At 45.1% G+C, this 16,290-nt stretch overlaps 1 protein-coding gene across 1 annotated transcript in view; it reads right to left on the minus strand.

Annotated features, from left to right (window-relative positions):
* Window positions 1-16,290, minus strand: part of Tpo (thyroid peroxidase) — an 80,344-nt gene that overhangs the window by 17,336 nt on the left and 46,718 nt on the right. Inside the window, exons 12-16 of the mRNA XM_042054540.1 lie at window positions 8,930-9,188; window positions 6,795-6,965; window positions 4,544-4,781; window positions 2,517-2,725; window positions 1,085-1,255 (exon numbers count right to left, since the gene is read on the minus strand). Coding sequence (XP_041910474.1) covers window positions 1,085-1,255; window positions 2,517-2,725; window positions 4,544-4,781; window positions 6,795-6,965; window positions 8,930-9,188 — 1,048 coding nt within the window. The remainder of the gene's footprint in view (window positions 1-1,084; window positions 1,256-2,516; window positions 2,726-4,543; window positions 4,782-6,794; window positions 6,966-8,929; window positions 9,189-16,290) is intronic.

Raw genomic sequence — 16,290 nt, forward strand, 5'->3', positions numbered from 1 at the left:
GCAAAGGAGATATAAACTAAAGCTCACCCTCAAACACTGGACATGGGGGCACTCAGAGGTGTCTGGTATGGTCACAATGCCATGTGAAGTCATCCCACCTATCCACTGCACGCAAACCAGCCAAGTTCGCCTGTGCGTTCAGAGACTTTGCTAAATGTGTATCACAGCAAGCAGGGCATGGAAGGCTGGCTCTGGCAGCTACTCCTTCTGTGGGACCACTTGGTGTGCAGGGTCTGTCTCCCATTCAGGAGTTGATCAATCATGGGACCGCTGGACACCAAGTTGAGTAACGTACCTTCTCTAAAAGCAGGCCTCCCGTGTCCTGTCTCACTGGTCCTGTCCCTTGCAGAAGAGCCACTTACAGGAGGAAAGATTTTAAGTAAAACAGAAGACACTAGTTAGTGTAGCCATAAGTCTTGTTGGCAGGGGACTAGATCCCAGATTATTCTCTCTCCCAAACTTGTCTCTTTACAGGTTGAACCCAGGATCCAGGTTCTTCCAACAGAGGCTGACACTCTTGCCAACTTCCCAAGCATCTTGGGGGCAATACCTACTTTGCAATCTCACAACAGGGAAGTAGATGGTGGAAGCCAGAAGGTCCTGGAAGTGCCTGTTTCTTTCTGCTCTCCTATTACTGGCTGTGAGAAGGACTGGGAAGTGACTATCTGAGCATGAGGAGTCTAAGAATACAGCTGGGAAGGCAATGCTCAAAAGGGGGAGATAGTTCTAGATCTTTCTATGGGTGCCTGGAGTGAGAATCTTCTCTGTTATTTAATTTGGGGAATGGACACACTCAGTTCTTTCCACAGCCTTGTCAAAAACTAACTGGCTCCTTTTCGTCTCTCTTTGCCTAAATCACCACAAGTCCAGATTCGAAGTGACTGTCTGCATGTTTTGCCATCTAAAGAAAGCAATGGAGTATGACGAATAGAGGGGGGGTCTTCTCTTCCAGTGCCAGAAAACTCTAGGGATACACCTGTGCTCAGGAAATGTCCTGGTGAAGGATCTGATGCTCTCCTCTGGGGAAACACAGACTATTGTTCTGTAATCTCTGTTAAACTCCACACCATGTGACTCCACTGACCTTTACAGACAGGAGGCTCTGAGTCCCAGCCATTCTGGGTGCATGTGACCTGCTCCTGGCCTTGCAGCTTGTATCCATGGAGACAGGAAAATACCAGGACCAGCTTCCCAGACTCTTCACAGTGTACAAAGTTCCCATTGTCCACCTTGTCGGGGAAGATGCACTTGTCATCTATGGGATGATGAGGTTAGAATTCAGTGAAACCACAAGAAAGATTCTAGACCGCCAGCCCTGCTGTGTGTTGAGCTGCAGCCCTCAATTAAACTTTATTTCCCAGTGCCTTGTATCTGCATAGCATGGCATTGGGAGATGGAGGCTGCAGAGAGGAGTTTTCCTTGCCCCTTGGTCTGGAATGGAAGTGGTTAGTAGGTTAGTATGTGTGTCTCTCTATGGGCATATACAGCACACCTCTCTGTGTCTCTGTGGGCAAATGGGTTCCAAGCCATGGAGAAGTGCCTGCCACGTAGCTAATTCTTTAGCTCCTGCTTGAAGTCAGGACTGACATGGCACAGAACTGATGTCATATAGTTAACAAAAGAGCAAGAATTTGGTGTGGTTGAGAACATTCCTTGGTTGCTCAAGCTCTTGCTTAGATACCCAGAAACCACATAACAGCTGGATGGGCCTGGCACCATGGTGCTCTGACCACAATCCCAGCACACAGAGGCAAAGACAAGGAGTTCTTAGAGCAAGCTGGCTAAGCAGACCAGCCAGTTCTAGAGTCAGCAGGAGGTAATATAAGACGAAGAGATCAAGGATGCTCAATGTCGACATCAAGCCTCCAGATGCATGTGTGTACAAATGTGTGCCCAAATCCATACACACAAGTATGCACAGCATAATACACCATGCACATACATGCAAAAAGAATAAGTGTTTTGTGACAGGGGTAATTTTGTGAGATATAATTTCGTCTGTCCTAAGGGTAGAACTAATGTCAAGGTGAAAACATTGACTTTGCTAATTAACTCTCAGGAATCTGTAGGTCCCTGCTCAATCTTACATCTTTTCTACATAGCCAAATGTCAACCACTGCTGGTTCTTCAATAAGAGCTCATCCACAGCTTCTCAGCTGGGAGGACTGAGCCAGTAGAATCCCAGGAGATTCTGTGGCCAGAGCTCCCTAGTGCTGTTGGAATCTCATGGGTACAGAGCCCGTGACAGATAGGGAGAATCTGGGATTGCCAGTGCCAAGGCTCGGTGGCTTTCAAGTCGTGTGTGAACCTGGACAGGGCACAGATCTGTCACTTGTCCAGATCTGTTGCAGACCTCTTGTCTGATTCCTAGTTCTCACTGGGTTCTCTCATACCACAGGAGAAGGCAAGGCTCGATCTCACCAGCACTTTCTTAGCAGCGCAGGGTTGAATCCAGCCTCTTGGAGAGGTTATACTCGCTATAGGTCAAGATGAAGTAACAAGTGGCTCAGAGTCACCTTGTGGAGAGGTCTCCCTCCACGCTTCAAGGTTCATGCTAGGGAGGTCTTCACAGGACTCAAAGTCCTGGGGGAATTTTCCAGTCCGGAAGGCATCCACAGGTACCCTGGTGAGGCCGGTGTTGTCACAGATAACGCGCGATAGCGAATGCTTCTCCAGTTCCTGCCTCTGAGTGTCTGTGAAAACATGGCTGTTCTCCCACCAAAACCTGCGTGGGAGAGGGCACGTGGGTGGGCAGTAGGATATAGTGCTACCTCTGTTTCCTCCTGCACTCAGTATCCCCATGGAGAAGATGGTCAGGGGGTGAGCATAGCATTCAGGGGCTGTGAGAATTGGGCATTAGAGAGTGGAGAAAAGAAGGGTATGAGAGCCAGTCTGTGGGGTGGGGGCCATCTGCAGGGCAGCATAAGCTGACCAGCTCCACTGTGCCTGTTTGGGTGCATCCCTGCCTCAGAAACAAGTGGGACAACAGAAAAGTCAGCCACAGGAAGAGGTGCCTGCTGTTCAGCCCAAGGCCCAAGTGTTGTTCTTGTCCTTCCTTCCAGGCCAGGGCCGACAAAGGAGGAAATAATGTCAGTTCTTCCTATGACAAAGCTCCAGTTTCCCATAGCCATTTACTCTATAAAACTGTCTCCATTCTAGTTGGGAACATGTCCTTGGCTTGTGGGAAGGAACTGAAATCTGCAAAAGGGCTTGGACAGCATGGGAAGGAATCGCCTTTCTATCAGCTGGGCTAGTGGAAGAGTTGCTTTTTGGGGACACTCAGTCATAAACACAAGAGTTAGGAATCACCGTATCACCACAGCATCTACCAGAGCCTCTTGGACTTTGCTGCTGGACTTACCCAAAGCCCACATCATACTCAAGGGAGTCCAGGAAATGACCTGCCTCCAAAGTTTGTGTCTTCTTATTTTCCAATTATGTCAAGCCACATGACTTTTCTAAAGATATAGTTTCAAAGGAGATAAACTCCCCCAGGATTTCTTCCAGGTGTCTCATCTCTGTGAGATGCTGTGTCCCAGAAATTTACGGCAACATTCATAGCAAAGATAAGGAAAGAATCCCAAGGCTGTGTGTCTAAAAGCTGAGATGCTTGTGAAAAGCAGTCTTACAGGGAGAAAGGAATGGATGGAGACAGGCAGGCAGAAGACAGAATCTAGTATGGGGGTAACTATCAGAAAAGAAAGAAAGAAAAAAGAAAGAAATGCTTCCTTGGTTTTTCCCTGATGGTTCCATGATGCTAATGTTTCATGTCACACCCCAATCACCATCTGGCGTCAGCTCATGAGGTGCACAGGTGTAACACACCTGCTTTTCTCACCCCCTCTGGGGGAGCTCAAAATCCTAGACTGAAATGGAGGAAGAAGCAAGTGTAAGGCAGGCAGGATCCTCAGCCAGCTGTGTGGGGATGGAGGGAGAGGCATGCTGGGGAGTGGGCGGGACTCTTTTCAGCCACATTCTGCTCCTGGGTACCAGCTGGGGTCTGCATCTGCATCAAGGCAGGGCTACCTGTCCGGTGTCAGCAGTGCCAGCAAACAGCCAAAGATGGAAGCGACAGATTGTCACAGTTTGAATTCTGTTATGTGCCTTCTCATACACATGACTAGAAATATGGGAAAACAGTAATATTTCTTTCTTTTCTTTTCTTTTTTTTTCAAGACAGGGTTTCTTTGTAGATTTGGAGCCTATCCTGGAACTAGCTCTTATAGACCAGGCTGGCCTTGAACTCACAGAGATCCACCTGCCTCAGCCTCCAGACTGCTGGGATTAAAGGTGTGCACTGCCATCGCCTGGCTACAACAGTAATATTTCTAAGTGAACAGAATATTCTATACATCTTGTGGTCCTTTTGTTTGGTATCAACGTTGTTTTAGGGTCGGCAATGGTATATTTGAGGGAAAACCTTCCCAAGGTCACATAAGCGCTTGAGCCCAGATCTAGCTCCTTCATACAAGCCTGATGTGGAACGCTGTTGTACCCAGCATGCTTTGCCCAGAACGGGGAGAGGCTTTCCACAGGTACTCACCTGTCTCCATCCCTCAGGGCTTTCATCTGTTTCCCAATGATGCATGCAAACAGAGGGCCAGTGCGGGCCTCCAGCAGGAACGTTTCAGCCAGGCCTCCCATCCAGACGTCGATGTTGTCTGCGTGCTTGTACAGGTCCATGATCTTGTTGACCACGGTTTGGTTGGTAATGGCCCTGCTCAGCTCAGCTGGTGTTTCCAGACGTGACAAGCCACAGAACTCTCTCCATTCATTGTAGCCTGTACAAGAAAGAGGGGCTAGGTCTGTTTTTACAGGGACTTAGGGTTCACTAGTCTACCCATGGGTTCTGTTGATCCCTGGAAGCTAGAGTTGCAGAGACATAGCCCTGTCTGCCATCCCCTGATGCAGAGTGATGATTGTGTTATTGTGGTATGACTTTCAGCCCTATGGAGTTTAACAGGACAGGACAGGCAGCACAGACCTAGAGGTCTTATAAAGAGTGTATTTTTGGGGTGGATTAGGATAGAAAGGGTGCCAAGTCAAGATACTTTAGTGGGTTCATACTATTATTGGACCAGTCTTCTCCTACTGAACTGTGGTGACAGCGCCACCTTCTTCAGAGTGCTGTTGATGCTCCAGAAGAACGCTGAGAGCTCATGGAGAACAAGAGCCCACCAGCGCATGTGCACACACACACACACACAGACAAAAAAAAAAAATAGGTACTCTCTTATACACACAAAGTGAAGAAAAATAAGTAGTGGGAATTTAAAAACTGGTTTGTGAATGCTGCCATCCAATGGTATTGAGTCAATCCTCAATGATAGCATCTCCTTCAATTCTGATTCAGGAGAAGCTGGTATCTGTTTAATGATGGTGGTGTGTGTGTGTGTGTGTGTATGCGTGTGTGCGTGCGCGCGTGTGTGTGTGTGTGTGTGTGTGTGTGTGTGTGAGAGAGAGAGAGAGAGAGAGAGAGAATTTATATTTGATACAGCTAATCACCGTACCACCTTTTTCAGAGCCATAGCTCCTGAACTTCCTGGCCAACAAGTCTGTTCTACTTCAACTCAAGGTCTGCTGTACATGCTGGACCTGGTAAGGGGCAACTCTCTGGTCATTCCCCTCTTTTTTTCCTCTCATTCCAGATGGGTCACCTCAGTTATCTTTCTCGGGAGCTATATAGCAAGGTAACAGGTTCCTCCTTTCCTGTCTACCCAATTTTGACAAATTCCATGACATTTCTACTTCATCACAGTCTGTTTTAAGGCAGACCTCCCAGATCCCACAATCTCATGACAAGCAAAATAAAATCTGTGGATTTGATTTACCTAGAAACATATATTCCCACTGCTTGCCACAGAGGTTGGGGGATATTTCAGTTACATCATTAAATATCTTTCAGGATTATTGAGGAATGAAAAGTAAGTGAATTACATTCAAAACTTGGGAGAGAGATTTGTCGGGGGCATACGCGGCAGCTGTATACTTCCACAGCTCGGAGAACGCGTGCACCTAGAGTCCAGGGTGACATACAGAATGTGTGTGCTCTTCCAACACACGCAAAGGGGAGCCTTTTCTATATCTTCCCTGTATGTCTTTGCTCTTCAAACCCAAGTTACTCTCATCCTTTTGGTGGCTGCGGTGAGAGAAGAATTGACATAGGACAGCACCGACTACACCCTGCAACCACAGTAATAGCCCCTGAACTTGGGGCTTTTCCTGCTGCATGTACTTAGGATACTGGCCACTGGTCCTCTGAGTGGGCCACTGGGTTAGACAAAGCATCAGTGTAGCATCTCCTAGGGAACTCTGGGACTCCACAGACTTCTGTGGTAGGGACTCCAACAGGGTCCTGGATGAGTTCTGTAGTTGGATGCCCTTCTAAGACTGGGATTTGTCCCCAGGCCATACAAGGAAACACACCAGAAGAGGCATCTTGAATACAAATCATAGAAAGGCACACAGACTCTTCTGTGGTGCTCACAGGGTGCAGGGCAGTTGGTTTACAGGTAGATATGTAGTTATAGGCCCGGCACATACCTCTAATCCCAATTAATTGGAAGGCTGAAGCAGAAGGATCACGAGTTTGAATCTAGCCTGAGCAACATAGTAAAACCTCTTATAAAAACACAAAAGCCAGCCAACCAACTGAACAAGAAAACACAAATCTATTCCTTTGAAGCTGGCAGTGCAATAGATTTGTGAGTGTATTTCACTTTACTCCAGACAATGAACCAGAGAGTCCTTCCCCGAAAACATACTGGGGCATACCATCTAGAGACCAGACAGACCTGGTAAGCCATGGTCACGGCCCCTCTGCAAGTTGAGTGATGCCAGATCCAAGGTGCCAGCATTAGACAACACAAAGAGCTTCTCGGTCAGCTCCTCATTCATCAGCTGCTCCTGTACCTGCAGCTTGGCTGGTCTTGCCAGGAGGCCTCTCACTATTGGGTCCAAGCCACCTGAAAAATATCATACACAGGTCAGAGGAGTCCCTAGGTCCCTGCTAAGTTCTGGGGACAATGGATAGATTCTCAGTTACAAAGCAGGTTTATTCTTAACCATTGTCTCTGCAGCTTCACCAAATCACCTTTCGCAGTTCTGAAAGTGTTCCAGGTTCCTTAGGACACTGTGGTTATTGGCAACTTAGTGCTCAGGATGCACCTTGAACACCTTGGGGCCTAGACACAGGCAGGGCCACATTACTGAGATTCATCATTTATTTTTCAGCAGCAGAATGTTTAGAGAAGTGATTCTCAACACTCCTAATGCTGCACTTCTTTAATAATACAGTTCCTCTAGTTGTGGTGACCCCCCCCACCATAATTTATTTTTAACGTTACTTCAAAACCGTTATTTTGCTACTGTTATGAATCACAACATCTGTGAATATAAATATCTGTATTTTCCAGTGGTCTCAGGTGAGACCTTTGAGGGAGTCATCATTTCACAGATTGAGAACTGCCAGTTTAGAGCCCAAGGAAATATTCTCTGGACTCCACTGTCTGGAACAGTAAGATGCAGCCTGGGTCTGGTAAACTCTGTTTCTCACGGACCTTGCTCTGTTACCCACTGAAGTCTGGGTCATCCTCATAGAAGGCCTCAAAGGAAGCAAACCAGCCAGCTCTCAGGTCTTGCCCACTCTTAGCTGTCTGAATTCAGAATTACATACAATAGCATCAACTAAGAGGCCAGTTACCTCAGGTGCCCACCAAAGGCAAATTTATAATATATTTTGAATTGTGAGGGTGACGGGGAAGACCCCAAGCATCTCTCCTTATGTTCTGCATGGTAGCAATTTTATTATCAGTGGTGAGAGAACATAGTCAGCTGCCATCATCTCTACCCTCCACCATCTCCCAACGTACTCTTGAGACCGTTTAGAAATCATCAGAGGGACAGAAAGAACACGGGAATAAGAATAGAAAGTAAAAATGTGGGGTAGTGTGGAAACAATCCTCCAGAGAACCACAGGTTTTTTTTTTTCTTTCATTTTTGCAAAATGCCAGCATCCTGCAGCTCACAGTGCTGGTCTCATCAGAGAACAGGTATAGTTCTTGGTGATGAAGAACCTGACAGCACCCATCTATAAGGCATGACTACCAGGACACTACTACCTGTCTGTCTGCTGAGAGGGAATGGGGTGGGAGGAGGAGGGAGAAAGAGGAGGAGGAGGATAGGGAGAGAGAGAGAGGGGAGAGGGAGAGATAGAAAGTGGGAAGGAGAAAGAGAGAAAGAGGAGAGATAGAGGGAGAAAAGAGTGTGAGAGAGGTGAGAGAAAGAGAGAGAGAGGGGGGGGGGAGGAGAGGGACAGATAGAGGGGGAGGGAGAGGGAGGGAGAGAGAGAGAGAGCGCGCTGTATATCTAGATCATTTATTCTGAATACTGAAGAACTCCAGATGTGAGTCAAGGCATTTCTTAGGAAATTTCACCTTTTAAAAAACTTTGAGCACTGCCCTGGGGAATGGCTCAATCAGTAACGTACAATGCAAGGCAGGCCCCCAAATCTGAATTTGCTCCTCAGAACCCAGGGGAATAATTGTAGGGTGTAATGGTGAGAGATTGTAATTCTGATCTTGTGGAGGCAGAGACAGGGTGATTCTTATGCTCGCTGTTTGGTCAGTCAGATTAATTGGTGAACTTTGGGTCAATGAGAGACCTTTCTCAAAGGAAGTAGATTGCTTTCCTAAGGATGACACCAGAGACTGTCCTCTAGCCTGTATTTGCACACACATGTACTGAAACAGAAAGAAATATGCCACATAGGTACATAAGTGAAAAAGGCTTTGAATATATTTATGCCCTCTAAATAATACTAAAAAATTAGGTAGCATTCACTTAACCAGCTAGCATAGAAGGTAAAGTCTCACACTGGGCCACCCTGGGTGTGCTTAGTTATAGGATCACATCAAAAGGACAGGCATACCTTCCTGGATCAGCCTCCAGGGCCTGAAGAAGACATCATGCAGCTGCAGCCTGGGGAGGTCTGTGTGGTCCTGGAAGTCCGTATCTAGCCGTCTCACGAGTGGATGGACTGCAGCGTGGCCAAAGCGGAAAGCGGCAGTAGAGAAGACATTGGAGACGGTAGGGTTCACAGTGGGGTCGTAGCCTTCATAGGGGCCCACGTACTGCCTGAAGGCATCGGGACCCAGGATCTTGGGGATATAATCCCTCATGGTGATGATCTATAGAAAAGAAGATAGGTGTTCTCCGAGCAGGGAAGGTTTTCAGAAAGCCCAAGGATGCCTGCAGGCCAGTTGGAGATTAAGATAAAGCAGTAGGGAGAAAGTCTGCCTGCGCATCCTTATGATAGAACATCATAGGATTGGTGAGCTTCCAAAAGGAGGACACAGCCACAGATGCAGGCAGAGGTGTGGGGCCAGGGGAGGACATGCCTATCAGATAAAGGCACAACCCATAGGAATGTTAAAAAAAAAAAAAACAAGTAGAGAAGAGACATTAGATTATGAGGGTAATACAGAAATCTGAGAGCATCTTTCCTGTTCATTGTGACAGTTATCACTTTCCTATTAAGAATCGGCCGCTGGATCATTAATGTTCAGGTCAGCAGAGATCCTCAGATATGCAGAACCGCACCCTCTATTTTACAATTATTGGGCTTGTGTAAGGGCATCCCAAAGGAGCCACACAATATTGCAGAGATTTACTCAGGAGAAAGATGCAACCAGGGCCCTCACTCATCACATTACTTTTGTACGTGTGAATGGTCACTGGTACTTCCTTGCGCCTTCCTTGGGTGACTGGCCAACCCTCACTTAGACAGTCTAAACTCTGGAAGAGGCAGTAGGGAAAGAGACTCCTCCTGGGGTTATTCCTGAAACTTTTACCTCTGTAGAAACTCCGTACATATTCACGAGATACCTACACTTGCCAGGACATTCTAGCTGCTTGGAAAGAAGAACAAAAAGTACTAGGCCCCTCTCCCTATGGAGCTGACAAACTGATATCCACCATTGACCAGGCCTAAAAGTCATAGCCAGGGAGAGAATCATAGATTCTTCCCCCAGGACAAGGAGAAGGCAGCCAGCTTTGGGGGTGGGAGCGCCTGTTGTTATGCCTCCCCCACCTGCACAAATAAATTGTAACGTCTGCCACCTCCTCGAAAACAGCAGGACTCTGGGGCTCCTGGTCTTGTCCTAAAGCTACTATCCAAAATTGTTTTGGCTCTGTCCTCACAGGTACTGATGTGAGGTTCTGTTGTGGGAGCACACAGTGATTAATAGGAACCTATCTCTTTACACACGCCCATCAAGCAAGGTTAGAGCTACTCTAGGTGAAGCACTTTGCACTCAGTGTTAATTATAAGCCCCGGTTTCAAAGTTTTGTATATCCTATTTCTACTTCTTTTTTTATTTGCAAATAGGATTTATTATTCAAATGGTGAGGTTTTGTTCAGTCTTTAGTTGACAACATGTTTACCCTCTGAAAACACAATAGCTCACTGATGTAATAATGCATCAACTAGTCTTATCTGAGCATTAGTGAGATGGCATTAGATGGGCATGTCTGTGGAGTACAAGGCTGGCTAGGTGACCTTCATCACCATATAAAGATGGCCAAAAGTGTACCCTATGAATTTGTCTCCTAGTCTTCATATATCTGCCATGACCTAAAAATAGATAATCAAATTACACACACACACCAAAAATTAAAAAAATTACATTCCTAATACATTACCTGTCATCTCTAGATAATTCCCTTAGAAGGCAGTAGCACTTCAAGAAGAAATATCAACTATAACTAATGGAGACATGAAGAAGCATGGAATGTCAAAAAGTATATACATATATCCATAGCACATTGTCTTAGTTAGGGTTTGTATTGGAGTGAAGAGACACCATGACCACCATAGCAACTCATGTAAAGGAAAACATTTAAGGGGTGGCTCACTTACAGTTCAGAGCTTTAGTCCTTTCTAATCATGGAAGGAAGGGAGGCACCATGCCGGCAGATATGGCGCTGGAGCTGAGAGTCCTTACATCTTGATCCAAAGACAGCAGGACATTGTCTCTCTGGGCATGACTTGAGCATATGTGAGAACTCGAAGCCCACCTACACATTGACAAACTTCCTCAAACAAGACCACACCTACTCTGACAAGGCCATGCCTCCTAATAGAACCAATCCCTTTGGGGGACATTTTCTTTAAAACCACCACACACATTAAGCTTTGTTATGAGATACAGTTGATGGATTATCCTACTTTATTGCATCTCTTCCATTTAGATGGAAATGCTACTTTGGATACTCACATGAGGTGCTTAATGTTTCTTACATTTTAACATTAGCATCATTAAAACATATTCACAAAGTGAGACATGCCGGGGGTACTCGTCTTCCCAAGCACTTGTACTCAGGAGGCTGACACATGAGAATTAGGAGTTCAAATGACTAATCACTGACAAACAAGCCAGGCTGGATAACAACATCTCAAGGGGATTTCTGAATACATGAAAATAAAACCGGTAGACAACTGACTACCTCTCTCACAGATACCTTGACTTGAAAGTATGATCACACATTGGCCCATATTTAATTAAACAATGAACCACTTAGATGATGGGCATCCAGTTCTATACACAGCGACCAAAAAATATACACCAGTAAGTAAAGTACAATCGAAGATACACAAAAGTCACTGAAGGACTATAAGGAACACAAAATGAAAATTAAAATTAAGGCTTTAAATGTTTACAGGGATAGAGACCTGGCCAAGCAGTTAAGACAAACTCATTCCTAAAACCAAGGTCAGGATTTTGACAACTTATAACACTTGCTACAAGATCACAGGGTCTAACTTTCTTGGGAATCAGCATATATACATGTTTTCAGAGACTAGAGAAATGTGCAGACTTCACCACATAGCTTTCATTCCTAGGGTTTCTCTCCAGCATGAATTCTTTCATGACTTTGAAGATGACTGAGCTGTACAAAGTCTTTCCCACATTCATTGCATTTTTAGGGTTTCTCTAGTATGTATTCTTGCATGTATATGAAGATGACTATGACATGAAAAGGTTTTACCACATTCATTACATTTATCACATTTATCACATTCATTACATACATTACATTCATGGGTTTCTCTCCAGTATGTGTTCTTCTATGTATTTGTAGAGTACACTATGTAGAAAAGGTTTTACCACATTCATTACATTTGGTTTTTCTCCAGTGTGTGTATTTTATGCCTTTGGTGACCACGTGAAGGATTTAACATATTGCTTACATTTACAGGTTTCTCTCTAGTATAACTTATTTCATGACTTGGAAGATGAGTGTGGCATGCAAAGGCTTTACCACATTGAGTATATCCACAGGTTTCTTTCCAGTATGACATCTTAGATGCTCATGAGATAAATTGGCTCACGTGAAAGATCTACCACATTAATTACACTAAAGAATCTTTTCACCAGGATGAATTTATTTTTTGATTTTTGTCCGATTGTAAAGAGGAATCAGACCTCAAGGTTTGATGGTTTTGTTTACATCGATATTCTTCTTTGTTATGGGTTCCTTTTTGTCTTTGAAGATACCTGTGATGGGAAGAGCCTTTATCCCATGACTCACATGTGTAGTACCTTCTTTTCATGTGAGTTTTTCACATACTTGAAGAGAACTGGAAAGACTCAGAGTTTCACCACACTGCTTTCACTCATGAATTTTCCTAGACTGTGAGTCATACTACACTTGCATGCTGAGTCAGGACAAACAGAAGAATTTCCACATTCCTCGGGCTCAAAAGACTCTTCATTGGTGAGTTTTTGATGTATTCTCAATGAAGTTGGAAAACCAATTAACTGCAAGGTTGTATCATATTAATCAAGTCTACTTAAAGTGGGAGATGCTATATATCTTCTCATTTTTTAAGGAAAAAGAAGTACATTGCTTCTTTACATACTCCTGTTCTCACAAGACCTCTGTCCATTGTGACATCTGGAATACCTTCCACATCTTCTATAACTTTTACAGCGTTCTTCAATATGCTCTTCCCAGGTGTAGCCTATAGCAGAGAGGTTCCTGAAGGTTTCCAGCATCATATATTTGCAGAGATTCTTCTGGGAAGGATCCACCAAAGCCCACTCTTCCCAAGGGAAATTGATACAAACATCATCATGGGTCACTGCATTCACAGTGAGGCTGCCACACTTGCCCGGACTCCCCAGACAGCAGAGCCAACAGTACAGCACATGAACCAACTTCTCTCATGTCTACTCTCTTATCTAACCCAGTGTAACATAGGCACAGACCTATAACTAGAAATAGACACATAAAACACAATCCACTACAGAAACAGACACATAGAACAGGTGCACAGCACAGTTTAAACTCAGAGACAAACACTCAAACACACAACACACAAAATACTGAGCCCAGATACAGTATACACAGTGCACATGATTCCCTAACCAGAGCTGATAGATACCCAATGTGTACCTCTGTGTGCACACAGGTTCTGGGGTATTTGGATATTTCTATGGGGCTAGTAAAGATGTTCCAGCCCCTGATGCTCCCTGTCTTCATGTCCTCCTTACTCCCAGCAACCCATGGGCAAATACCTGGTCTTCAGGTGCCTGAGGCCATGGTAGGGCAGGTTCTCCTGGGCTGCCCCTTACAACTATGCACAAGAGAACAAACTCCCTTCCTTATTTGTTAGGTGAGATTGAGGTCATCTTCCTGTCTCAGGGTTTCTGTTTCTGTGATGAAACGCCATGACCAAAAAGGAAGTTGGGGAGGAAAGAATTCATTAGGCTTATACTTCAGCATCACTCTTCACCACTGAAGAAGTCCGGACAGGGAAGGATCCTGGAGCAGAAGTGAGCGCAGAGGCCTTGGAAGGGTGTTGCTTAGTGGCTCGCTTCCTATGGCTTGCTCAGCATACATTCTTATAGAACCCAGTGGCAGCAGCTCAGGCACCTCCCAACATGGGTTGGGCCCTCCCCCATTGATCACTAAAGGAGAAAAATATCCTACAACTGTGATGTGGGAGGTGATGTATGCTGTGAATATGTTTTATTGCCATTGGTTAATAAAGAAGATGCTTTTGGCCAATGGCTTAACAGAATATAGCCAGGCTGGAATATGTGTGTGTGTGTGTGTGTGTGTGTGTGTGTGTGTGTGTGTGTGTGTGTGTGTGTGGTGTGTAGAGAGGGGGGGTGGAGTCAATGAGATGCTATGTAACCCTGCTGAAGACAGATGCAGGGAACAAACTTTACCCGGTAAGACACAGCCATGTGGTGATACACAGATTAATGGAGATGGGTTAGTTTAGGATATAAGTTAGCCAGAAATATGCTTAAGCTTTTGATCAAACAGTATTGCAATTAATATAATTTCTGTTGATTATTTCAGTTCTGGGCAGCTGGGAACGAACAAGCAGTCTCCCCAAACACAGCTGGATCTCAAGGAGGCATTTCCTCAGCTGAGGCTCCTTCCTCTAATGATTTTAATTTGTGTCAAGTTGACACACAAAGCCACCCAGTATACTTCCCCACAGTGTTTCTATGAGATCACAGGGGTGATGCCAAGTGCCTAGCACAGAGCCTGTTCTAACAATGTTCTGACAATGGGGGAAGGTTAATATAGAGCAATGGTTCTCAACTTTCCTAACGTTGTGACCCTTTAATACAGTTCCTCATGGTGTGGTGACCCCATCCACTAAAATTATTTCATTGCTACTTTATAACTGTAATTTTGTTATTAATCATCATACAAATAGCTGATAAGTGGCCCCTGACGGGGTTGAGACCCTCAGGTTGAGAACCACTGGAATAGAGTAAAATAACTCATTTCTCCATAACAACCCAGTGAGACTGTGGAGTAAATGCTGTGTCTGTCTGCCTGCCTGCCTGCCTTCCTTCTTCCTTCCTTCCTTCCTTCCCCCCTCCCTTCCCCCTCCCCTTCCTTTCTTGTATGGTTTTCTATGTCACAGCTTACATAGAAATGACCCACAGGAATCTTTATTTAAGATCTTCTGGCTTTTTAAAAAGAATCTTAAAATAGAGTTTTTACAACTGGCTTTTAACCTAGACAATAAAAAGGACCCTTAGAGAGACATACAGGGATCTACATAGGAAGGAGAAAAAGACAAGATCTCCTGAGTAAATTGGGAGTGTGGTGGTCATGGGAGAGGATAGAAGGGGAGAGGGGAGGAAGGCAGGGGAGTGGAGAAAAATATACAGCTCAATAAAAACAATCAAATAAAAAAAGAAAGCAGACAATGAGGAGATCACAGCAAGCCTGGGCTACATAGACTCAGTCTAAAAAAAAACCCATCTTCTAAATGTAGCTATGCACTCAATTATACCCATAATCCATTTCGGGAAAACTCTGAGATGCCACTGATTGCAAAGCTTGTCAGTATTTCACATACAAATAAATAGGGAGTAGAAATGTTAACTAGAAAATCTTGCATTTGGAGATCTTAAAACAAGTCTGAGCATGGGTGGATAGATGGGTGTCATCCCTGACAACCTGGTTCTTTTACTGCAGTCTTGGGTGTCAGGGCAGCTCTGCTCCTCAGTAGCTGGGAACCTTGGGAAAAATGCTTCTTAGAAACTGCATGTCTCGGACATGAAGCATTGCGACTTTTCACTCTGTTATTGACAGAATTAAACACGACCTTGTTCTAGTATTAAGCAAGTGCCCAGTGCTTGCTTAGCTGTGTCGCTGATGCTGTTGCTGCAATTCTTGCAAGCGTGGAAATCAAGACGTTAAGGATTCTTAAATGCCTTTCTTCAATCTGAATGAGTTCGCCTAGTCTCAGTTGCCAAACCTTAAGACGTTATTTGAGGTAAGCAGTCATGGTTCTGCTTCCTCAGTGCCTGAGCTCCCTAGAAACAAAATGACATCATCTTCTAAGATGGAGCCACAGCACCCCCCTAAATTGAAGAACAGCCTGACCCCGAGGAGCTGATGACTGAGTCACAGTGGGTAACAGTCTGCACAATGCGTTGTATGACATTTCCATGCTCCCTGCTCATTTTTGCTTAAAGGGAGAAACCCACCCACCATCTGCTTCCCTGCTTAAGATCCCGAGGTGTTGAGCTGACAACCTTTGCCTGGGAGAAGTAACGCAACTGAATATCCTGCAGTCGCTGCATGTTTCCAGACAGCTGGTGAGCTCGGCTAACAAGAGAAGGGAGGCCTCCGTGGAAGAGTCACCTGCCACTGTCCATAGAGGATGGCTATGAAGTCAAACTCTGGTGAACCACAGACAGGACCAGCAGCATTTCCTGAAGACAGCCCTGAAGCATACACAGGGCCTGG

Source organism: Arvicola amphibius, chromosome 2 (genome assembly GCF_903992535.2).
Source record: "Arvicola amphibius chromosome 2, mArvAmp1.2, whole genome shotgun sequence".
Classification (NCBI taxonomy): Eukaryota; Metazoa; Chordata; class Mammalia; order Rodentia; family Cricetidae; genus Arvicola; species Arvicola amphibius.